We start from the raw sequence: 26,811 nt of genomic DNA, 5'->3' as shown, positions 1-26,811 counted from the left end.
GCCAGGTTTAGCTGCACCGCAATGGGGGGGTTTCGAAAAACCACCACCAGTGTTTGCAAAAAAGGCAACAGATGAAAGGAGCAAGAGGCTGCAGGAAACGGCCTGTCACAACATTACGACAATGATTCCTGTTTTTCACAGACAGAAAGCTGGAGCTAGAGCTCAGTGCGGCGAGCAGACTACCAGCTCAGCGGCACCATGCCAACTGTTTTTAATTTCAGAACCTGAATGCATACTGCCACCATAGTGTCTATTCAGCTGCAACTGCAGACTGTGCCTCCATTTCTCCACAAACCAATGAGTCACACTTCACTATAAACCTAATCATAATCAAATGCCAGCCAGGATTGGATTTTTTTTCTTTTCCAAGAAGTGAATGAGGTATAGAGAATGAAAATGAGTTATTCTGATATTATTCAAAGTACAAGCGAAGACAAATGTCATGCTTGAAATGTCATCCTCAATCAACTGTTAGAAGAATTAAATTGTTTTAAACCAATTCAATTGGAAGTGAGAGAGAAGAGTAAGAGAGAGATGGAGGAGAAGTTATTTGAAATGTCATCAGTCTCGTGTGTCACCTGCAGCAGGCAGTGGACTGTATTAGCTGATCAAGCGGCCGGATTAGAGAGACAGACGCTTGGATTACAAAGGTCCCCTCGTTGCTCCTGTTGGACCGGAGTTTAGGAGCTTTAAATAGACAGAGGTGGATCAGTGAAGGGGAAGACTTCACACACGTCCTGAGTGGAGATTACAGAGGAGGAAAAGGGAGTCAAAACGTGGCAGATCAAGCTTGTTTTCAAATCCCAGTGTGTGTGTGTGTGTGTGTGTGTGTGTGTGTGTGTGTGTGTGTCTGTGTGTGTGAGTGGGGAAGGGGTCAAAGAGGAGAATGATGAGCGGCCAAACGACTTCTGCACGAGATTCGAGAAACATGTTAGAGGATTCCTTCCTCCCATCAGTCACATCCTTTCTGGAGTCAAACTCAGGTCAAATGGGAATCACCTTGCTTCACAGTCACAGTCACACACGCACTCACGCACGCATGCACACACGCACTCACACACGCACACACACACCCACACACACACACACACACACAAACACACACACACACACACACACACACACACATACACTGACCGCATGATCAGACGTCACAAAAATCCCCATCTTTATTTTTCTCTGTTTCCTAACGGAAGAGATTTCAAGATTGCTTTAGAGAATAAATAAATGATAAAATCAAACAAATCCAATTATCACTCCAGTTTGCACAGTGAATCATTATGGGATTAATCATGTGAATTTAATGTGCCATACACATTAAAGCTGGCCCATCCATTAGCTACAGCCTCCTGCTTATCTTTTGAGTGCCGCAGGGGGCTGGAACCAATTGCAGTTACTGCATGAATACCGAGATATATAATTCCACCTTTAATTTGGCTTTTTTAGTACTTTTTAGTACCGGTGCTATATTTTAAAGTTATGAAAGGGGGGGAAAAAGTTTTCTTTCCCAAATTAATTGATAATGAAGATGCAGAGGAAGGTCAATTTAAAAAAACAAAGCACAGTGTAACCTCTAACAATGGACTCACACGCTGGAGGCTTCAACCAAAATGCTGTTCATTCACTTTAAATGGGGTTACGTCCAGTGCTGTTGAATTCCATTGTGGTTTCATTGGGTACTTTTTATGCAACAAAGGAGGCACCAGCCATTCACATCGTGCGGGTGCTTTCATTTACTTCGGCTATCTAATGGGTCCCAATCGGACGTCTCACCCACCGTCCAGCGTAGCACCATCCCTATCGAGCAGTTTGCAGTCCCTAAAGCCGGGAAACAGTGAGACGAATCTAAAACCAAAAAAAAAAGAAAGAGGTAAGAGGGTAAAAAAGAAAAAGAGGAGGATGATATGGTCCATTGAGGCAGAATAGCTTCGTCTTAGCTCTGACACATACTGTATATACACCGATATCCCTGCACACTGCTTTACAAAGCGCACACACACTCTCCTCTGTCAAAGAGGAAGTGTTCACGGTGTAGAGGAGGGATTATGCTGGATATGTGGAGCAGATCTTGCTCAATGCTAGTGATCCCTAAACTGAGAGGGTTTGAGCTCAGCAGCAGGCTGGATTTGTCTTTTCTTTCCCTCACCTCTTTCACCTCTCGCTCTATTTGTCTGCCTCGCTCTCTCTCATTAAACTGTGGTAGGGGTTAGGAATAAATCAACCGTGGGTGGACAAGAGAGAGACTATAGTTACTGTCTTTCTCTAACATTTACCCTCAATCCTCAGGCTCTCATCTATGTTGTTAGCCTAAGAGATTGCTTTTTGGTTTAGAGCGATATGGAGATTTACAAGTGTTGTAAGAAGAGCATCAACATGCTGAGCTGCAGCGTTGAAGAACTGCAACGAGAAAAATGATGCTCATCTGGGCGATGAAGATGATGTTGAATCCTAAGTGCTCGAAAAACTGGTATATGATGTCCATGGCCCAGAACGGCTCCGCTGCGTCCAGAACATAATTTATACCAATCTATACCGGGCCTAAATGTTATCCGAAATGTGAGATGAAAGACAATACCCAACCCAGATACAGCCTGTTCAAACTGCCGCTGTCTGGAAACCGATAGAGAAATATCAGCTGCTGATCCACCAGACATCAGAGCTGCTTTCTTGCCTCAGGCCAACAAACTGAATTCATCCTCCACACTTACTATTTTTGAGACTTGAATATTTATTAATTTTCATCACTTGACTAGAGTAGCCTAGAGGGACTATATCTGCAATTTTGTTGCACAATGTTTTGTCGCATGATGACAATAAAACAAAATCTTTAAATATGGTGTACATGATTCAGGCCTATCTACCTGTAGTGACTCTTTATCCCCCCTGAATCAACAGCAAATGTTCCTCTTACAACAAAATGATATCAAAACCATGACACAACCCTCACTTTTCACAGGACAGACAGGTTGTGATAATGGCAGCAATTTTCATCACACAACCTATAATTTGAAAGATGCTATCAAGGAGCAAAAAAGCCTGCGTAACAAGTGACATCTCTGGCTGAATTCAACTGTAACAAACAGCTGTGACTTTTGGGGAAGAATCAGAAACACTAAGTCATGGTTGGCATCGGCTCCAGCCTCTGACACACGCCTCTCCCACAGTCTCAACCTTTCTCCACATAGAACAGGGCTTTGTCTCTCTGTAACAAACAGCCAGGAAGGAACAGGAGTCGGGACACTCGTTCCATCCAGTATGTGTGTGTCTGTGTGTGTGTGTGTGTGTGTGTGTGTGTATTGCTGTTCATCCTCCAAGTAACAGTGTTGTTTCGGTAAACCAGATTTCCACTTTGGTGTGAGAATGATCTCACATGTTTGCCAGAGGCTGAACTTGGGCCAGTCGTATATCGGCCATCTGGAGGGATAGAACATACTGTGAAACGACAAGTTGATTACACAACACGATTGAAGATAATTATTTCTAACTGCGTAATGAGAGTTTTACTTTTAAAGTTTCTATTCTTGAATTCTCTTTCAATGCCCTGTTTTATATCTTTCCAATGTATTTCAGGAGTTATTTGGTTTTGATTAATTATTTAAAGATCTCCTTGAAAATCCAGCTGAATCCAGCTATGTTTAGCTTGGGTGAGCAATAAGCTTCACTGGTTCAACTCATTAAATGTTCTGAACTCCTTGTTGTGACAGTGGACGGTCAGTTCAAGCAGACTGTAAGCAGGGACGGATCACTGAACAGACCTACAACTAAAAAGACAAGTCATTACTACAAAGAGACATCAGTAGAGTGCATACCTCCACCAAGGCCCCTTTATGAAACCACCTTTAAATTCACTATGATTTCGATCTGCACCAAATTGCTCACAATTTGAACACTCATCAATACCGGGTAAAATACCGACTACACCTGCTTGATTCGTTTCATCAAGATCCATGAACTGTTTTCGGAGAAATCAACAAAAACGCTCCATCTCAAAATGTCAGTGTAAGTGAACACATTTCTCTGGATCCATTCCCTGATCCACATGCACACCAAAATGTCTTTCCTGATCCAAACCACATCCTTCCACCAAGTTTCGTGGTAATCCGTGCTATAGTTTTGTGGAATGCTGTCGACTAACAAACAAACAAATTACAACGACAACGTAACCTCCTTGGTGGAGGTGATGACACGAAACAACTTCAAAGTGGCACAAATTCTCTACACATAAACAAGTACAAAGAGACAGTTTTACAAATAACTGAAACTAACTAAGGATAACAGAGAGGAAAACCAACCAATACCTGTCCTCTTTCCCTGATCTCTGCACCTCTGTTCAATGTACTCAAGATGATTTTAATGGAACTCTTAATGGGATTCTCCCCTTTTCCCTCTCTATCTGTTACATGTAGGCAAAATGCCTGCACTGAACACACACACACATACACACACATACACACACACACACACACAAACACACACACACACACACACACACACACACACACACACACACACACACACACACACACACACACTCACAAACACACACATACACACAGCTGGGGCTTCCCCCTTGTTTCTTCCATTAACAACAGATGTAAAAGACCAATTAGGTTGCTGAGCTTCCTGTGGGAGCTGCAGCACAGGCACCAAGAGGTTAATTATACCTGTTCACATTACAACTGGTCAGAGGAGATCCTGGGCTCGGTATAAACATGAAGGGCGACTCATGAGCCGCGACTCTGGGCCCAGTGGAGACAATGTGCCACTGAAGATGATTAACATTCATTTAATTGAGCCGACATTCAACCTGACACAGTAATTTAATTTATCTCTAATTCATCTCAAACAGTTTGGTGATGTACTATGGGATTAAAACGGGGACAGGCATTCATATGCGCTTATATGAATATGCACATGTGAATGTCAAAACACATACCTGTATGCACATGGATGATTTATGCAGGAAATAATTTGCATACTAATTTGAAACACATTTGTATGAGTGAGTGCGCTTTACAGCTTCTGCACATGTAAAAGCATGGAATATAATTCCTCTCTTCTTGCCTTGACTGGACAGAGTCGCCTCGTGACATTTAAAGCATCAGGAAACAAGCACAGACTAAAAATAATAGCATCTCTGTGGGATCCTCCTGACTTGATTTATTACCAATGGCCCTCCCCCATAGGTAGACTTCAACGCACGGCTGGACACATTCTGTGTTACCATGCAGATGGGAAGAATCCGACTTTGTTCTGAAGTACACAATTCTCTTTGTGGCTCTTTCATGGTATTTTAACACATTCATAACATCTTGTTCAAGGACTCATACGGCCTGCAAGTCTCCTCTCCTGACCTTGTGATGGTATGTACACACATAGTGAACTTGAGGATACACACGCACACACAAGCATGCACACACACACACACACACACACACAGTGTGATAAATTGTGCTTATCTCTCTCATGTTCGACTGCCTGAAGTGTGAGTTTACAAACACACACACACACACGCTCACACACACAGTATATATATTTAGCACAGGAACTTGCACACTCCAGTTTTACATGCCTGATTGTTTTAGTAGGTCATGGGATGAGACTGCATGAATGTGTGTTAGTGAAGGAATAGATGAGAGGCAGAGAGAGAGGCAGAGAGAGAGAGAGAGAGAGAGAGAGAGGCAGAAATACTCAGTTCAGCAACATCTGCTCCTAGACTGTGTGAAGCTCTAGATTTCAAATTTTGATAGAGTTTAATACAAAAAAATGTTTTAATCAAACAGCGTGCGGAAGTGACTAAGACTTCATTTGTCTTTAGAAATTGGTTTTGTCTGTGTGTCTGTGGAGCTGATCATTCAAAGGTCAAGTGAGATTAATTTGTTTCAGCACTAAAACATTATAGTTGGGGGCTGTGTAGTGTGACAAAATACACCATGGGAGGACAGTAACATCTATTTTCTCATATTAATTCCCAACTGATGATCATGTTGTGTTACAGATCACTTTACCGCAATATCTTTGTAATATGGATGCTGCTTTGCATTTTTCATGTCAGGAACACTGGCAAGAAAATTTGCGTCAAACAACACAAACAAAGGGGTTTGTGTTGGTCATGTCCAACAGCTCTATTACACATATTTCCATGGGCTGGCTGTGGCTGAGGGGGTAGAGCGGCCACTGTCCAAACAGAAGGCCGACCTCTGCATGTTTATATAACTACAATATTATACAATTAATTACACTATGAAGATAAAGTATGGATCTATGTAAAAATCGACGTCAACACTATTGCAGGTAGAAGATTCAATCGGAGATGCAGGATATCAGAGTCATGGCTGGCACCACATGAACGTGCATCATTTCCCAACTGGCAGCAGGAGCAGCCACAGATCTGCTGGCTCCCAATGATAATAAACACACACAGCTTGACGCTCCATGAGCACAATCTGCTGATTTAGACAACATAGCACAGCAGGAGAATATGCGCCTGTGTCCTGCAGCAGACACTCACGACCGCTACAGCCTGTACTGTATATGTTTAAGGAATACACAGTGTCGACCTCAGTGATAATGGCTCACTATTCTGCAGAATGAAAGAGAAAGAGCGAGGTGAAGCTTAATCGGTGGAAAGGCATACAAATCTGGGCTGATAAGGAGAATGACTCATGAAGCGAGACACTGCTTCAAACAGTGCTGCTCAATATCTTGAGAAAAAAACTATTTATAAGCTCACCTCAGGGCGTCCGCTCAAGATCAAAGAGAGGGAGAGGGTTTGGCGTGGGGATGAGGGTGAGAAGCTACAGAAAGAGGGAAAGTAGAGCAAGGTGAAGAATGGAGAGTTTTAAAGATTGAAGAAGTTCAGCAACGCTGGAAGAATCAAGAGCTGGAGAGTGATGTGATGTGAGCTCTGACACAGCTAAAGGAAATCAATGTCAGCTCTTAAATGAATCAGCAGAGGTGGATGAGTTATCCCACTCAGATCCATATTTATTGTGCCGCTGCTCCGATACATATTACAGACACAGATGATTAAGGCAGGGAAACACATCATTTCCGAAGACTCCACTGGATCACTCTTTCTCCACTGACATAATTTGCACTTTTATGTGAGTTGTGCAAATATCAGAGTGCAGGTGGGGATTTTACCAGGCATTGATGGGTACGGCAAAAGAATCAGAGGGAAAAGAGGGGAATATGGACAAGAGGACATTTTCTAACCTAACATTGTGGTAAAGTATCCATCTAATAATTCCAAAAATCAAGGTGTGTACATGGGCCGCATATCTTGAGAACCATTGATCTTATCACCTTCACACATGGCATGTGTATTGGTAATGGCCCAAGGAAGTGAAGTGTAGAATTTTTGAATAATTTGAATAAACAAGATGACCGAAGCTCTGTTGTAGCAGCGGCTGACTGTGACTTTATAGATCACGATAACAGCTCGTTCACGACAACATCATCAACTGATTCTCCAGTTCAGGATTCTGCATACTGAGTCCTATACAGTGAACTTTGAATAAGCAGGTGAACAGCTCTTTGTGCAGCAGCGTGGTTCAGCATCAGGGCTCTGCAGACTTAGTTCAGCAGTTGGTCTCTGCTCGCTGCCCCTAAATTACCACAAGTCACTTTTACAAATTTTGAAAAAAAAGCTTCAACCAGCATTACCACAGGCCAAGCAAACAGACCACTCCAAACAGGCAGCATCTCCACAGACAGCCACAACACCAAACATACATTGGGGGAAATCAAAAGTCAGAGCAGTCTCTTCCTTGTCCTCCTCCTCCCTGCCATCCTTTCTTGGCTCCCGTGGCTGGTAATGTGAGTGAGATTTACTTTATTCCTAATCCCTCAACACGTGCCATCATCTATCAGGGTTCGGACGGAGATAAGAACAGATGTGCTGCCAAGAAATGGGAGGAGACTGTATGGAGCCTTGTCACCTCTGTTGTGACTCAAAATACCTTCAGGAAACATCAAACGAGCCTCTGTCTTTATTCATTTTCCCTCTATGCCGCACATGTCCAGCCCATCCATCTGCACTTCTCTTTTTGGTTGGAAAGATTATCTGATTAAATCAACATTTGGTTTTCTTAATTAAATCTCCCTTCCGTGGCTGGTTTTTCGCTCCTGTCTACGATCTACCCCAGCTCCTCCCTTACCCCTGCCCCCTCTGAGATCGAGCTGCCATGTTTCGATGCCATCTTGCTATAGTGGGGAGTGAGATGAGGGCTGTGCCAGTGCGCCTGTGGCTGCACATCATGCGTGTAGAGCAGGAACATAAAGGGACACTTGATCCATATCTGAGCAGACATCATTATCTGAAAAGGTAAATGAGCGAATCAACTAAACGATTGCGGGGGAATGGATTTCTTAGCGTGGAGAGGCTGCGTACAGTGAGAGGAACACAAGTGTTTGATCATCAGTATTATAGTGCAGTGAGCCGGCTTTACTTATTAACAGATTTACTTAATAAAACATCAGGGACTTTTGGTGCATCAGAAGCTAATGAATAAGATATCCCCTTAACTCCTATTTTGGCTCTAATGGTGGTTTAATACTTAGGTAACATCTCAAATACTTTTTTTTGTATCTATATTTTCCTTGCAGACATTCAAATCATCATTCCTGAATGAGTTTATTGAGTTTAATACATTTTATTTTCGTAACGCAGGAAAGATTACTGTGATCGACTGACTAATAGAGAGTAAGGAGTCTACAGTCACCTGGCTAACTGGCTAGCAGTGTGTTTCCTATTTATCATTAGTTGTTTACCAAGGATATTAAAGCTTCCAATACTTTGAATCAAATTGGGGATTTCTCTGACCCTGCATACTGAGATCGGAGCTGAATCGACACGTTGACTGACAGATAGACAATCTGCAACAATATTGATAATTCACTTATAATTCATTACTGGTTCCATAACCTGCTTTTCTCTGTTAATACAAGATATATTGGCTATTTCTCACTTCACAAAAAGCAATATAAATGATTAATCAAAGTATGAATTGATCACAGCATCCACTGAAATTCATGAAGATACCCCAGGTGTGCATTTTTTAGCAGTAACCTATTTACGATCACAACTTGAAGGGGAATTCAAGGACTCTCCGGTCGGCCATGTGAGAGAAAGCCTCCAAAAGGCATTGCTTCCGGGTAGTAATAGAAGCAAGAAGACATTTTCTTCATCTGATGTCATTCATCCCTCCATCCTTCCATTCATCCTTTATCTATACCATTTTTCCTTTGAGTGGCTGGAGTCATGATATCATGACATTGGTGAATTCTGTTAGAAACCACATCAATCTCATTACCAGCAGCACAACACAAACTAATTTAATCAAATCTGCCCTGTCCTCCAGACCAAGCTGATTCACAATGTGATTTAACACAGGAAAAAAAAGCTTCTCTACAGGATTTACTTCCCTCATCAGCCATAATCAGTGTATGTGTTTGTGTTTGTGTGTGTGTGTGTGTGTGTGTGTGTGTGTGTGTGTGTGTGTGTGTGTGTGTGTGTGTGTCTGTGGCTCAGAGTGTGTAATGGGGCTAATTTTCAGTTAGCCTGAGCTAGCTGACCTCCGTAGGACAAAGCGTGCAGCCTGCAGTTTAGCTGACCTAGTCTCTGAACATTAGTGTGGTTGGGTGCTCCACAACACACGGGCAAGGGGAGAGAGAGAGAGAGAGAGAGAGAGAGAGAGAGGGAGAGAGAGAAAGAGAAAGAGAGAGGGAGAGAAAGAGAGAGAGAGGGAGAGAGAGAAAGAGAAAGAGAAAAAGAGGAATAAATGACATCATTGGCTTTTGCTTAGAGTGGATCTGGGTTCCGCTGCACAACAGCAGCAGAGGAGTATGATGTCACTTAGGCCTACAGGCCTAACACACAAACAAACAGAAACATACACACTGGTCCTGAAGATGTTTGCATGTGAACACACTCCGACTGACACACACATGTCAGTCTTAACTTCGACAACCACTAACACACAGGCTCACCTAATTAAGCAGTCTATCTGGGAGAAAGAGAGAAAGAGAGAAAGAGAGAGAGAGAGAGAGAGAGAGAGAGAGAGAGAGAGAGAGAGAGAGAGAGAGAGAGAGAGAGAGAGAAGGTTGGATAATCCCTGGCAACAGCCCCTGAGCAACATGTCTTTTTGGATCAACTTGCACTCTGAGAAGAAACATGACTTGTGAAGGATTACACACAACCCTGTACAGTCGGACAACTCACACTCATTCCCTCTGCTCACAGTCAAGACATCTGAAGTAAGGAATCTAAAAAAGTAGATAAGCTCAGGTCCTCTACCTCTTCCGGTAAAAGAGACAAGACAATTAAAAAATAAGGACTTATCGGCATGAGTTACTGCTTTGACACCAAACTCCTGTCACTTGTCACCACTTGACTGAGCTTTGAGGGCAACACATAACATTTAACTCTTTCGGAGACGGGTTCCCATACATGAACTCTGCGTATCTGCTGATACCGAGAACCGACCTGATAACGTATTTTAACAGCTGTATGCTACTCACCCCATATGTAAGGGAGGATTGCTGTAATTGTTTTATAGCCTGATTTTACAGCCACAAATAAATAAATAATTTTAGCTAGTTTTGGCGAATGCTTAACTACCAGAAATCCCTTTTTCTTCAACGTTGTAAAAAGAGTATTTGCCAGCGTTAGTACAGTGCATCTGCTGTTTTGGAGTTCCGAAGAAGTGTTTTCTTGGAAAAGAAAATGGCAGTTTTATCTGTCTGAAACTAATAAACTTTAAACATGTGGTATCGGATCATTAAATAGATTTAAATACTCGCCCATGCCGCATGTAGCATATTCAGCTGTATCGGAGGCATTTACGATGCTGTTATCAGCACATATCTCGTATATGCTGTGCTGCAAAGGCTGTTACTGCCTCTACATTTCCTCATAATATGTTGTGTATCTTCTATTAATGTGCACTTCTACTCCTGTTTTAAAGGTCAATCCAACCGACCAATCTCAGGTGCAATCTCTGGCACCGTCAGCATTTAGCCCATCACATAGGAATACAACACGTGAGAAGTGAGGACGAACACTTCTTTCCTCCCTTCGTTAATCTGGGTCATCCGGAATTAGCACCTACATCTGCTACTTATTCCTGTTTCTTTACACTGGATAACATCGCAAATTATAACAGATATACTGTTTATATGTAGTCATAGATGGACTTGATGTACCAGTGGAGATTGTGCAGTTATGTAGATATCATATCTCTCTTTACTGTAAATACTGTGTGAAATATTGAAAACATCTTTCAGCTTTGGATGACCTATATCTCTACTATACGCTTCTGTGTCTCCTTGTCTGCAACTGCTCCTTTGTGATTGCTACAAATTTAATGAGAGAGATCCACATGGGATAAAAGCTTTCAACTGACTCCATCACATCAGTGATTCCAGTATCCGTGGCAGGAGATGGTGCTCTCAATTCCACATCCGCAATTTGCTCTATTAGACAATGATTCTTCCTCGACCTAATCGACTACTAGTGCTTACACAGAGCAGTAACCATTATTGATTTTTTCATTATCCATCAATGCCACTTTACACTACTCTGTGCTTCAACTGTAATAGCTAAGCCTCACAGATCAGCAGCACCCAGTCACTGCAACTGCTAAGTACACAGGGAAAAATGGTAAATGTTCAATAACAGCAATATAGATGCCAAACGAATGGGAACAAGAGTTAGTGAACTGGCTGAGAGACAAAACTATGATGTGGTTTATACTCCGTCTGCTAAATTAGTCTCTGTTGGAGACACAGGTTAGTGTGGAGATTAAACCCTAACTGGAGTTGGTCAGTAGGACAGTGATGATTTCACTCAACTAGACAACGTAGAGCTTCATTCTAGAGCCTGAACACTCGATCATAGATGCTGAATTAAGGACATAAATGTTAGTACGTAAAATATAAAGAAAAACATACACAACATACAGAAAGAATGAACACCGATACCAAAATGTCTGTGAAAGGCTAATAGAACCCACAAATAAACTGAGATACAAGGACGCAGAAGAGCATATAGTTTCTAATTGAATGTACTTAATCTCACATAAGGTTTACTTGTTTCTTGGAAATACAACACAAACTGATCTCACTCTGATGTGTCATGCTGTTTTCGCTCTTCCCTGAGTCACCCTCTCCCGCCCATAACATCACCAGGCTGGAGTATATGCTCTCTCCCTCCGCCAGCAAATAAGTTATAGTGCAGCAGGCGGAACATGAGGAATAATGTGCTTTTTCTGTGTCATTCAGCAAACTGATTGCAATCAACCAACAGTGGAGAAATATATTCATAACATACCGCTCGATAATCAGGGCAGAGCTGAGAGGAGAGGACTGTTCCTCATCTCCCTCCTTCTTTGTTTAATAGCTCTCCTCGGCTGTCGTGCACTGTTGACATTATCCTGGCACTGATTACACAAACTTCCTTTTAAATCTACAGTGGGGTTTTCCCCCTGTAAATATCTTGAATATGAACACCACCACGTCTAGATCTACTGGTTAATCTATACTGGTCAATCTGGACCAGAAACATGTTAAAGTCCTGCACAACAAACTAGAGGTTAAACCCGAGAGCTGGAGCTGAAATAGCTCATGTCTGCAACACAGACACACAGAAACACCTCTGCCGGGTGTCAAGTTTAGCCAGTCAGCTGATGACATGTCAAGTCCAGAGAAACGACATGCAGCTGCAGGAGGAGAGCGGGACGGGGGAGAGGAAGGATTAGTTAGTTTTACCGTTGCAGAACTGTAGCAGGGATGAGGTGTCGTACAAGCTGCTGTAGCTGGAAAAGCCGTCCTCCATTCTCAACCTCTGCTCCGCTCCCTCTGTTATCCACCACTCCTTTGCTCTGTCTCTCCCGCTCTCTCTCTCTCGTTCTCTCTCTCTCTCTCTGCTGACTCCTCTCCGTTAGTTTATCGTTCACTTGGCGGCCGAGGCGCTCCCTCCATTCACTCTGCACGGGTCAGGCTCCCTGGGTGAGTCACCATGGCAACCCATTCACGATTATGTCATGTGAACATCCAACCCCTCTTCTTCTTGTCCTCTTCTCAAATCCTCAAACCCACCCTCTCACAAAAAAAAGTCCTGAACTACAGCAGGGGGGGGGAGCACTCCCTGCTGAAGAATGACTGAACCGGGAGACACACGAGGAGTTCAGGAGCTGCTGTCTTTGAGAGAACTTGTCCTCTCCTCCCTCTGTTGTCCTCTCGTCCTCCGTCTGTCCTCAGCTCAGGCAGCTGGGTGTCGTTAGCTCCCGGTGATCAGCAGCAGCAAAACAGCTTTAAGAGGGCTTGAGCTGAGAGCGCAGGCGGGCAAGCTCTGGCATCGGCAGTTACTGTGTGTGTGTGTGTGTGTGTGCGTGTGTGTGTCAGAGCCTGTGTGTGTGTGTTAAGATAATGCTCGGGACAGCCCAGCCTTCCCCTGTCACACAGTGTGGACAAGTCAGAGTACAGGGGGCTGGACCTGACGGATGGATCCTCCTACTTTTGGTGAGCAAGAGAGGAGAGAAGAGGAGAGGATGCAAACAATGAAGGAAACTAAACCGATAGTTAAATGACTATAAAATAACTTGTGCTACATCCATACAACAATGTTATCTTTTGAAATAGAATAAACCCTGCTCTGGTTACAGAAGTTTGGAAATGTAGCTACCCCGGTTTTAGTTTGACAACTATGGGACTGTGTTTTAATCTGGTTGGGCAGAAACTGAGATGTTTGTAAACACAGACCCTCAGCCGATTGTCTTAATCATAATACGTGACCCCAACGAAAAAGAAAACCACCGGAATTATCCTCAGCTACCAGTGCAGAATACAAGATTGATAGTTTGCGCTGCTATCCTTGTGAAGACACTGCAATGACTTCCATTCATTGTGAACAGCCTTAAAAAAAAGTATCCCTGACCATGACCATATCTAACCTTAACCTAACACCAATTCACGTCTAACCCCTAAACTTAACCAGGAGCTCAGAAAATCCTCTGATCCTGAGAAGATCGGGGTTCATCCTGGAAAAGGTTCTCAGGTGGTATCCAAAGTGAGCCAAAACACTCCCAGTTGTTGTGGTATGGAGTCACACGGGGACACCCCACAGCTGACTAATGTCCCATCTTTCCCTGCAGCCGCCACCAAACATATTGGAAGTGAACACTGCACAGGGATCTCTACTGTGTCGAAACATGATTACCATTCTGTCCTCTGTCTGTCTTATCTGGCCCGCTGCAGACTGCACAGAGACAGAGGGATCCTTAAAACGAGGATGAGAGGGGGAGAGAGGGAAGGGGCCAGGGGAATGATGAAAAGAGAGAAATAAAAATGGGATAGAGGGGGAGGGGATGGAGGAGAGAAAAAAAGAAGGAGAGAGTGCTTGAGGAGGGTGTATGGGGGTGTACCAAATTAAAAACTGAGCAGGGTGGGAGTTTAGTGAGGGGGAAATGGGGGATATCCCACAGAATAAAAGCGGGAAATGGGAGCTTCTAAATTCTGGCTGGGGTTTTGAACATATGCGTGTATGTGTGTGTGTGTGGGGGGGGGGGGGGTTACATTATTTATAATTCCAGCTCTCAGGGCAAAATAATAAGGCAGAGTCTGTGGCCTATATTCATGTCGGAAACACTCCCCCTTTCTTCCTAGATCACAAGACGGAGCTGAGAAAATGACACAAAGGCAGGGATGCTCTAAAGACAGCAGAGGGAGAGAAAACGAAAGGATTTATTTGTTTCTCCAACTGTTGGCCCACTAGTGGTAATATTATATGTCCATGTGAAGCTCCTTTCATTCAAATATCAGTCAGGATAGGTACAATCGTGACCTTTAACAGGAGAAAGAGGATGAAAGCGATCGTTTTTTCTCAGAAGAAGGGTGAAGCCTTGATCAGTTTATGGTTCAAGGCCTCAGTGTTGCTGACCTCACAGCTGCAGCCCTCTCTCTCTCCATCAGGAACACACTGCTCTCTGCTTAACCTATTACACAATTACATTGAGCCTCCAACAGATCTGCAGAGTCTAGGAGCAGACAGGATTATGTGCGAAAACAAGGTGCTTATTGTGACGCTGCGTTCGCACACACTGCAACGCTTGTTTGGGGAAATCATTAGGATATTACAATTGGAAAACTCAGAAAGTAAGATTGTGGGTTGACCTTTATTGGCCGTTTGCACACATCGCCCTTTGTCTATCTCGACAGTTAATATTCTTAGAATGTGTAAAAGTGTCACAAGGTATTTAGATTAACATGCAATCAGACCTCTGAAGCTATAAACCCCCTGAACAACCACAACATCCAGCGATTTCATTCATGTACAGAGAGGAAATCCATGCAGCTTCAGTCCCAGGGTACGACCAACACACAACGTAGACATCCTTTGTGTTTTGTTCTGACGCCTGCAGTCACGGGGTTGTTTGGTCTAAAAGATTCAGATTACTGTAAATCTCAGATTTGGCATCTAGATTAGGGACAGTTCTGTTTTTTTGTGTGTGTCTGTCTCTCTTTACTTTTTCGCTCCAGTGAGAAGGGGGCAGCCAAAACTGGGGTGTGTTCCCATCACAATCCACCCCCATGGGTCTCAAAACCTACCCAGAGGGTGGCAGGTGGTGGGACTGCTGCTGCGCTGCTGCTGCTCCACCCCTCCTCGATCCACACCTCCCCATTGTTCCCCCCTTCCAGCACCCCACAGGGAATCTAGATGGTGCACGGACACACACTCGGGCGTTTACAAAAGAGGCTTTTATGGGGGGAACAAAAAGTAAATAGTGAAAGAAATGTAAAAAGAAATTTAAGCAAATAAGGTGCTCTGATGGCATTTTGTATAACCTGCAGGGTCATAGCACATGGTATGCTACAGTGTCTCAACATGAAACAGCTGGCCGGGCTTCAGTGTCTTACTCAAGATCACTTTATCAATCCTCTTACTTTTCTCACCTGCCCTGCTGACTCTGTTTCTTTTTTTACAGCGTTTGTTCTTTGGGGGTTGAATTCAAACTGTTCACTTCCTTTTTCCCCCTGTCTCTGACAGAAACTGCTGACATTGGTTGTATCCACAGATGATCAGTCAGTCTGTCAGTGGCCAGGATTATACAAAATCTAATCCAGAGCTAAGAAGGAAACAGGGTCAATCCTCTGTATGATCCAGCCACCATCTGTGTGCCTGCCCTGGTTATTGGGCTTCTTTGTGCTTTACACAGAATTAACCCAACCTGGAGTTTAATAATTCATATAAAGTCTGATTTCAGACAAAGCCCAGGGATATGTAATATGCAATACTCAGTCACTCTGGTCAGGCTGTATACACACCCTTATCACAATGTTTTATGGTGCTGCGTGAAGTTGTAAACCAACTGGTTAAACATTACAATATAGTAGCACCACTACATCAGCTTTTTAAAATATGATTTACAAGGGCCTCTTAGCTGTCCTCATCATGATACAGGAAAAAAAAGAAAAGGCACAATTTACTTTGCGCTGGAGCGACTTGAAAAAGGAGAAGTGAATGTGTTGAATCAAACAGGTAGCAAAGGTCACTCAGCATGAGTCTGTGCCAAAGCAAAGTGTGTGAGCCAACAGGAACGAGAGAGCAGAAAATCCTCATCCTGATACAAGTGTTATTCATTTATTTCCCTGGTGATAAAATTCACGTGCAGCTCAAGATTTTACCACTCTAAACATTACGCAAAATTGTTTTTCTTACAGTGCAAGAAACTGAAAATGAAAGGGTTGATATTAATGTTACACTCAGTTTAATCTGTTTTTTTTTGCCATGCGAGCAAAACAGCTGTCATCGTGGAAATTTATCAACAACTATTAAGGGGATTGCAACTAATATGATGTACAGGCGTTCATGGTCTCCAGAGGATGAATCCCAATGATCCACTGTATTTGCCTCAGTCACAGCGGCTAAGACACTTGTTTGCATTTGGGAGGGAAAGATCCCTTTTGTTCATATTAAGTCATGTCAAATTCATTTGAATTTGATGAAAAAGTGTTAGCCCTGTGATTGTTGACAGATTTGGTTCGACACCTACCGCAAGTATGACCAAGAAATTTGGTTCAATACTATGGCTTTTCCCATGGGATTAATGAAGTATCCATCTATCTATCTATCTATCTATCTACCTGCTAAACCTGCTAAATGTATTGGTGTTTAATGCCAATTAGAAAATGTTAACATGCTAGGATGGAAATAGTTAACACCATACCTGCTAATCACTAGTCAGTGTCCTTTTTATCAGGGTAGCATGCTTATGAAAACTTCTCAAAGATGGTTCCTCTCATTTTAGGTTGTTCTCATCACACTGATGCATGTTCATGTTCTTTTTATCAGATGGTTATAATTATTTGATATTATAAAAAAATTTGGAGATACATGATCGCAGTGCAGAGTGACTCATGATTGGTCGAGCAATAATATCTCATGTTGTGAGATGGTATGCACCTGCACTGTGTGGAGAGCCCAGGGTAGCAGAGGAAGTAAGACTGTCCATGACTGACAGGCTGGCTCTTTATCCTCAACGGTCTGGACAGGAGAGCAGAGATGGTGAGAGAGGGAGAGACAGACTGGATGTGAGACGGCAGAGTACATCATCTTAGTGACGATTGAAAATAACTCAATAGTATCAGTATCAGCAGTAACCATATCTCTGCACCTGCTGCGGAGAATAACCTGTCATTTCTAAAACATGCTTATTAATGTTGACACTGAGCCAAGAATAAAACACATTTTATGACCCTGGTTCCCTCATATTGAAGACACTGAAGATGATTTCAGCTCATGAACCATTTATCAAGGTCTACACAAACACTCATTGGGAGAAACCTGACAAGTCACTGTCTGCTCTCTTTGTGTCACTGTGTGTGTGTGTGTATGTGTGTATGTGTGTGTGTGTGTGTGTGTGTGTGTGTGTGTGTGTGTGTGTGTGTGTGTGTGTGTGAAGACAAATAGTTTACCCAGAAAGATCAACTTGAATCCATAAAGAGTCCTTTTCCTCATCATGAATTATGTGGTGGAAATGTGACCTAGTTTCCCTGAGCAGAGTGATAACAGATTACTCACAGCACTGCAGAAAAGCACACAGGCTTCATCAGGCAGGATAAGAGGACTCTCATAGCAACATCCTAAAGACTGCATTCAACACTACCTGCTGTGTGATTTATTTTAGTAAACCGTCTACCCACTTACGTGCCATCCTTTCTTCATATGGAAATATTTGTTTGTATAAGGCTGTAGGGACCATGGCCATGAGTAGGTTTACATAGGTTCCACTGTGATTACCAAAGACCAGATTGGCCGGAAGCAATTGTGGTATCAAATCAAGTCCACATTGTTTGAAAGTGATCAGGTAGTCAGTTTTCATTTGTCGCACTGTACATGTAGAGATCGACAGCCAGCTTGTCATGTAATATTTACAAACCCATTTACCCACATTTAGAGAAAGAGGGAGTAATGGTATTATGGGTATTTTATAGGTGTCACTGTAAGACTAATTTCATTATTTTTAACAGTAATATTCGGTCACTAAATCAGATTGCCTTGTCAATAACTGTATGGGTAGAATGGAGTCAGTCTTATCGGATCCAAGGTGAGTGATAGTGAAAGTGTTTAGTGGCTCAGGCTCGAAACACGACAAATTCCATCTCCTGTTAAGTCTCTGTGGATTTCTTGTCCAAGGCAGACGTTATGGGAGAGACAGCGAAGGCACGTGAACGTAGAAGTGGAGAATCTGCATTTGGTCTGTAAATAGCTCATAATCCTGAGGCTGGAGAGCAGCGTTACATCTCCTACTCCAGCTCCTTGTCCCTGTTAAGGATGATATATATATATATAAAGAGGCTAGAGAGATATGAAGGAATATACATCACTAAAGTTTCTCCACAGTATTTCTATAGATTGATATGGTCTCATGTTTGGTTGAGTGTTTTAATAAACAGCTTAAAATTTGCTGCTCTAAAAACATATTGGGAGTCCTCAAGTCTGGTTTGACTCATGATCCAGCAGAGGGCGCTCACTATCAACTTGACATATAGTTTGCCCTCTTGACCTGATCAGTAAAGTAAACCAGTAATGTTAAGATGTTTTCCTACGGTAAAACGGAGGATTGCTAGCATGACACCAAAGCATCTGAGAAACAGAGATTGGGAGTTTTTTGTGTTCTACACGGTAGACGGCAAAATAACAAACAAAAGAAAGGCTGTCTGTCCACCTTGTACCAAGCAACTGTCTTACTCTTCAACAACAACAAAGCCGTCGGCTAACTTGGTAGCTTTCCACCCATGTGAGGCAGCATAGAAGTCACCACAGACAAGTGGAGCTATGTGTTCAACTTTGTGTGTCTTTGGGTATGGGGATGGGGTAATGATCAAAAATGAAATGCCAAATGTCATGTCAAATTTGTTTAAATGGCCGCCCTAGTCTGTGGCAAACAGGTTAATATCTTGTCCATACCTCTCTTATTTTATAATATAATACTGATTGTAGAATGAACATTGGGAGGCTGATGAAATTGGAGCTAATTTTAGTTTTTTACATGTTGCTGAGTAATTGTCAAATAGATGACGTACGTGTAATTGTCTGAAATGTTGTTTGGTAGAGGTTTGCTATAGAATGAAAGTTTTCAAGTAAAGTACAAGTGGGCCAAGATGTGAACTTTGTAATTGAGCAACTACATTTCCTCACTGGTTCAGAGTCATGGACAACTCCAAGATCAATTAACACAGGCTTAATCAAAGCTTTTGTGATAAGCCAGTAATTCGTAACACACAGCCGAGTCTTTTAAAAATGTATTCATTTACCAAATGAGAACCTCTAAAATGATGAAGACTTAAATCATAACATAAAATTAAGATCAGCCCCCAGTTTGTACAGAATATATGACCCAGTGTTAAATATATTCTTCCTGAAACAACTCTCTTATTTCAAGCAGCTTTTCAGACATAAAATGCACCTCAGGGATGAAAAGCTCACACTTTATTAACCATAAAAACGCCTCAGTCTTTGTTGAGATTGCACAGCAGATCCCTTATTGCGTCTCAGTCTAGAGTCAAGTTGAACAAGTGTTATTTATGTAGCCTAAAATAACAAATCACACATTCACCCCCAGTGGGCTTTTACATTTGTACAGTATACAACACTCTGTTTGGATCAGGAAAAACTCCTATAATCCTTCATTCATCATGAAAAAAGGAAAAATATTCCCCCCCCAAAAAAGGCCAGAAAAGGAGGGGAGAGTGGGCAGACACCCGAAACAGACATTGCCCATGTGTGGAGAACAGGATTAGATTGTCAGTGAGCACACAGGCCAACACTTTGAGAGCTCTGACACCATCAAATAAGCAGTCAGACAAGTGGAAAAAAAAGCTCATCAAGAGTTTTATTTTGCACAAAGACAACAACATTTATAAAATCATAAATATTATGATATCATTCCTCCTGTGTCCAATATTGGTGCCTCTTCCCACCTCCATCCTCCCTGCCCTACCTCATTGCCATTAGCTAATGATGCCGTAGAAGTGCAGAAGACGGGTTATACACCACACTGACATCACTGCGTCTAATCTATATGTTAATGAAGCATAACTTGGACACAGATGTATTTGTGTGAGTCTATGGAAATCTGCTAGTGTGACTTCTGTTGGTCATTAAAAAGCAGCGAACACCACCTCGCAGGTCAGTGGGAGACAGTGTAATTCGTCAACCTCCTACGACTGCAGAAATGATGCATTTATCCAAAGGACGGCGATCCACATGCAAGCACACTGTGTGTCCCGGAGTGAGCTGTGTGTTCTCTCAAGCGGCGACGACATTAATCACATCTGACTTGGCTGCTGAAACATCCATGTTCACCCTGCCCCCCATTTCCTGAACCTGAGCAACCAAGAACTCTGCTCTTTCTCTATCGTACAGACCTACACACACACACACACACACACACACACACACACACACACACACACACACACAACATGCCCTGCACATTGCCCTGCAAATGTTCCAGAGGGGCTGAGTACAAATGTCCAAGTCAGTTGCTAGCTCCCTAGTAAGATATCTGGAAAAGTGAAATGTCAGAGTATAGCAAGAAATTCAAGGTGAGCAAGTGGGCGTGTCGATGTCGTTTCTAATACTTGGATGCAAGACTGTGTTTTTCTTTAGACTTTTTGTTTGATTTGGTAAAAACATCCAAATGCTTGTCGTATTGCTATCAATGTTAAAACAAACATTAAGGCGGAGTCAGTGTCTCCCTTTCCCAACGTCTTTGATGTGCTGTAGACCTGGAAGACAAGATTCTACATCCTTTTGATGAACTGCCAACAAAAACGCTATGATTTGCGCACAGTTTGATTTATATGTTACAGTATGTCCTGCCACCTGAATGTTCTGGACATTTTAAGATGAGATAAGATACAATAAGATAGGATAGTATAGGATGAACATTTTGTTCTTGTTGTTATGAATATGCCTGAAATGCACAAATGCACAATCTCCCACTGTGTTCCTCATTTGTAAAAGTTCGACTGTGAAACGTCCCTACCCAAATTTCCATTTCTCTTTAACTCGTTTTTCATGTAGAATTTCTTTATTCTTAATTAATAATTTCTCGTGCATCAGACGACTTTTCTTCCCTCCACTCTCTCCTCTCTCCTCTCTCCTCTGTCCTCTCTCCTCTCTCCTCTCTCCTCTCTCCTCTCTCCTCTCTCCTCTCTCCTCTCGCCTCTCTCCTCTCTCCTCTCTCCTGCTCCTTTCAAAGTCAAACGGCTCAGTCCTTTAATCGATGGTCTAAAATAAACTGAGGAAATCTGCCGTCTACTGCTGCAGTTTGCTCTGCTGCAAACAGTGTAGTGTGGCTGCCAGGCTCACTTTACGTCCAAACCCACACACACACGCACATACGTGCATGCACACACAAACACATAACTGCAGGTGACTGTTGTAAAGCACGTGTGACCAATGACCCATTTCCAGTCTGTTTGATAATGAGAACAGAGGGTTCAACATCAGCAAAGCCACTTGTTCTCATACTCAGGGCACAGATGGAGAGCTGACGTCAGCCGGCCATGATGCTGTCTTCATCTCTCATCTGCATTTCTGTACATACTCACCCTCACACAAACACACACACACAGAATTTGTGTTGCAGGCGGTGTCGACTGGATGCTGATGGGTTTTTGAGACTTATCGGGTTCCATTGATGCCTCTGTAAGTCTCAGTCATATAATTCAGCTCAGCAAGTGCTGCTTTTATTTCTCACCCAGCTGATCTCCTTGAAAACCCTAACCCTAACCCCTAACCCTAACCCTAACCCCTAACCCTAACCCTAATGCCTCACACCTCTCCTCTTCATCCTCCCTTCCCCCCTGTCTCCTTTTCATTTTCCCACTATTTTATCTCCATCTGTATATACAGCCCTGTTTACATCATCTTACACCTCATGACGCTGTGCTTTTCCTTCACCTAGTGATCTATATCCCAGTTTATAAAATACGCGAATGCTGCCCCCTGCAGGGCCTTTGTTGAACTGCAACCATTTATTTTGTCTAACTCAAAAGTCAGTGTCTGGAAGAGTGTTAACTAAATTGTAACCCTGATTATCAGGAGCCAGCTCTATCTTGTCATAGCACACCTTGTCCATGGATTCTATAATCACAGTGACAATCCTCCAAAAGCACCAAATGAGACATGATATAAGACAGTCTGAGAGAAAACTACTTCCACTCTGCAGTGGGGCATTTTCAATGTGATATAAGTGATAAGGTGTCTAACGAGTTTGTTGAATCATCTGATGATGGAAACGAGGACATAACACACAGACTCAATGATTCAGCTTTTATACAATTTGACGTAATTTCCTTGCAAACGCATTAGAAACTGACATGTCATGATAACGGAGGTGTGGTCAGCCGATGGTCAGCCACCTATCAAATGCATCTTGGCAGTCGTTGCCAACATTCTCATTCTTTTGAGTCATGTTTAATTATACAGAGGAGGGAACCATGCACGGATTGAGACTGAGAGGAAACAGGAAAAAAGAAGGGATGAAGGAAAGGGATGAAAGAGAATTAAACATGAGGGAAAGAACAAGACAAGGGGAAGGTTTCTATTTATAACTGATTGTTTCTGTTGATCTGTCAGCCGGGTGGTGTTAATGCTTCAGCTCCTCTGTCGGCTTGACTGCACATTAGGGAAATGACCCTCTACTTAGTGCTTTACTGTCACACGTACTGTTAGCATCCTTCTCAAAGAAACAGGGGGAGAAGATGTAAACTACAACTTGCTTAAATTGTCTATGTCCTTGCCATCCCTCTCTTTCATTCTCTACTTATCTCTTGTTCATCCTTCAAAGTCGTTCTGCATTATTTGGATGAAACCTCTGGGGAATCGCTCTAAGTTTCCATATAAGGGCCCAAACTGAACCGGCTCCTCTTTGCAGCTGAATACTTGCTGGGTGAGGCGTCCCAGTCGAGGGCTTTAGTCTATAACAGGATGGACCCAGAAAGACCCCCGCCCTGACAGAAAAGACACAAATACGCGCACACACACATACATTCTGTGTGCAGACCTAGAAATCCAAACAATTTAGAGATACCCATGCAAACATATGCACCTCATATATCTCTTTTGAACATGCACAAGTGCAGGAGCCTTGCTGCCTCTCTGTTTAGTCTTACCCATTGGTAGCCCCTCACAGTCGGACATGGCCCCAGAGAGACTTGAGGATCAGGACAGCTTCTTCGTCTCTTGTCTGCTGAGGGTCTGCAGCCTGTTTCTTCAATGTTTATGTTTCCCTGGTGAAAATAGTTCTTGCTTCTCTCTTACTGTTTAGCTCACTTATTTTACTTTCTATCTCCTTGTCCTTCCTCTTCTCGCTCCCCCTCTTTACAATCGGACCAGTGGCCAGTGGATATGCCAATCAAGTATCACACACTGCACCATTGGATGCTAAATTTGTAACCACCAGTCCAGTCCTCCCCTGGGATAAGATTTCCCTGCGCAGTCCTCTTTGGATATAATTTCACTGACTTTCTCAAAAACGCGTTATTCATTTCCTACCATTAAAATCAAATAAAAGAGGGTAATCTGTTTTTTCTTCTACAAAAAGAAACAGAGGTTTTCCCTTTCCTCTTATAAACTCACCGTGAAATGCTCAGAATCATACTTGTTCTCAAGCATATTTTTCGCCTTATCCCTTGAGCCTGCAACAGAAAACACAGGGAGTTCCTGTAAACTTCTTATCCCCTGAGAGACAGGTTGGCAAAACCTGGCACTGTAACTGAGAAATTCAATATATCTTTCCAATCTGTTGTAGTAGCCTTTGTTTCCTGTGAGGGGCGCTAGTGTCTCACTGTATCTCAGCTCCCTCATGTTGGGAGACATTCTTTGTTGTTTCCAGTTCCCCATGTGTCCTGGATACCAAAGACGTTTCCAGGGTCAAGTAACACTGTGCCGAAGACTGTACCTCTGACAGCTAAACTTAATACCAGTGTTTTATTTCCCATATAAATAAATGGGGAGGCCTGCCGAGCAACTTCTACTGAACTCAGGCAGAAAGTCATGGAAGCAGAAAAACAAATAAAGTCCTCTCACAGCAGAGAGACGTTACGTTAAGAGGCAGCACAAAGAAGAATCTGTGAAAGGGAAAATCGGGGGGAAATCAAAGATCCCCGCCGGCTTCGTCTCGTCTTCTAAATCCTTCCAGGACAATGAGAAGTGCTCGCCAGGCGCTGTGCAGGTTACTGGTCCACTTGAGTGCACAAATGTTCCCTCAGAGCAGCTCTGATTAAGCTCAGCGCTGACCTCTCCACACACTCATTCTTGAATTACCTTTCAGCTTACTCAGCTGATCCTTTGTCACTTGACTGAGAGGATTATCACGAGGGAAGGGTCCAGCATGTGACTAAGTGGGGTCAGATGGGAGACTGTGTCCGGACCAGGACCAGTGTCACAGAGGTTAGGATTTAGTGTTGTAGCGTGGGATCAGGGTTATCTGGAGGCTTGAGTGAGAACACAGGGGGAATGAGATGTAGTAGAGGGGGCTTCCTCGCTCCGTTATCTGTCCTCCATACCTGTCAGGGACAACCCCCCATCCCCCACCCACTGGTTACCAAACCCTGTCCCAGCAGCCCGAGCCCCTACACCCAGCACCACCCGTTTGATGTTTGATCTCCGACTCTTGTTTGCAGAAGAGCTCGAAGGCCCCTTCTGCAAACGTAACCCAAACCTTCACCCCATAAAGACCTCTCGACCCCTCTCGTCCTGGCAAACAGAAAAGTGGACCCTCCACTACTGTGACTTATTTTTACACACAAGCGCAGCACATGCAATTACTTTAGCTTGGGAAATATACTCCTGTGTCCAGAATGCTGAAGCAATTCTGCGTAATTAGACTGTAAAATAGTTTAATATGAGTTTTCAGGGCTTATCTCACAACGGCTATAAACCTCGCAGAGTTGCATGAGCATTAGAAACTGAGGTAAGAGGAGACGTCAGGCTGGAGCAGGAGTTTCTGTCAATATATTTAAATGCGATAACCTGGGTATTGTAAAACCTCTGGAGTTGGAGATTTTGCTTATTTGCTGTCGGCCTATTGCCACAGTCAGTTATTAACTATCAGCAACAAGAATAGCGTTATGCTACCATTTACTGGGCCTTTACAAACCAGAATGGCATTTCCAACACAATGATCGTAATGAAGTATAATAGAAGAAACACAATGAATGATTATGTTCACCAAGTAGTTTCACCACAGTTCGCTGTTGGTCGGTTTGTGTGTGTGCTTGTCTATTTGTAAGCAAGATTACGTTAATATTACTGAACGGATTTCCCCGAAATTCGGTGCAAAGATATCCTCTTTTGGTGTGGATTCAGGAATTGTTTTTCAGATTTGTTTAAGCTTCGCTAGATGTGGCATTTCACAGATTTCCCAGAGAATAGTTCATGGATCTTGATTTAAAAAAATAAGGCATATGTGACTGTAAAATTTGGTGCAGCTTGATTGAATTTAACAGGACTGTCGGGCCTCTGCTGAGGTATGCGCTCAACTCAGTGCCATTCCAGTTTCATCGTTATTTAACAGCAGGAAAACCCCTTGAGAGGACAAGCCCTTGTTTTCAACGGTGCCTTGTTACAGTAATGAAAGAAATAAGAGAGCAAAGGGGATTGAATACTCAACAGTAAAAGTCTAATTAGATCAAAACAATTGTGGTCAACTACAATAGGCCCTTCTTGGGGACTGGATGGCTCGGTGCATCAATCTGGTTGAGATGAATCAGAAAAATTAGCATTAGGTCAGATGTGAGAGGTGGATTAATGCACACCAAAATAGGCATGTACGGGTCCCGTAAATACAGCAATGAGGAAACCACATGTGTAAGGAGACACAATAAAACGGTACCTAATACGTATCCTTGTGGTTTCACGCACTTTGTTCTGTCTCTGTGTGTTAGGTCATTTTCAAACCGTTTAGCGGCTGTTTATGGTCAAACATGTCAATCGCCTTTGGAAATATCAAACAAATAGCTCCACGGTGTATTAGAGAGCATAAGAAACATCAGAGAGGTGGAAATAATTGCACTGCGATTTGTCTTGAAACCAGATGGATAGCGACCGTTGGTAATTTCGCTCAAAGCAAGTGTGGTGTGCTTTTCATGTGGCACTCTCTATGTAAAGTCCCCGAGTGCACTTTGTTCAAGCGGTTACAATTTCAAAATGACATGCTTATTACATGTTAATGCATATTCAGAAATGATCTATATAGAGTTTGTCACAGTATATATATATATATATATATATAT

The 26,811-nt window shown here is 42.8% G+C and overlaps 1 protein-coding gene across 6 annotated transcripts in view; it reads right to left on the bottom strand.

The window, feature by feature from the left end:
* eml1 (EMAP like 1) overlaps positions 1-23,842 on the bottom strand; it is a 48,352-nt gene extending 24,510 nt beyond the window's left edge. For 5 of the 6 annotated variants that reach the window (XM_062397183.1, XM_062397185.1, XM_062397188.1 and 2 more), the window contains exon 1: positions 12,772-13,403. In XM_062397183.1, the coding sequence (XP_062253167.1) occupies positions 12,772-12,838 (67 nt within the window). In that variant the 5' untranslated portion in view covers positions 12,839-13,403. Of the gene's footprint in view, positions 1-12,771; positions 13,404-23,688 lie in introns of those variants that run through there. The other variant, XM_062397186.1, reaches the window with a different exon arrangement.
* Between the last annotated feature and the right edge of the window lie 2,969 nt (positions 23,843-26,811).

The sequence above is a fragment of the Platichthys flesus genome, chromosome 10, assembly GCF_949316205.1.
Source record: "Platichthys flesus chromosome 10, fPlaFle2.1, whole genome shotgun sequence".
Taxonomy (NCBI): Eukaryota; Metazoa; Chordata; class Actinopteri; order Pleuronectiformes; family Pleuronectidae; genus Platichthys; species Platichthys flesus.
The sequence above is the reverse complement of the archived record's forward strand: the minus strand, read 5'-3'. Positions and strand labels throughout refer to the sequence as shown.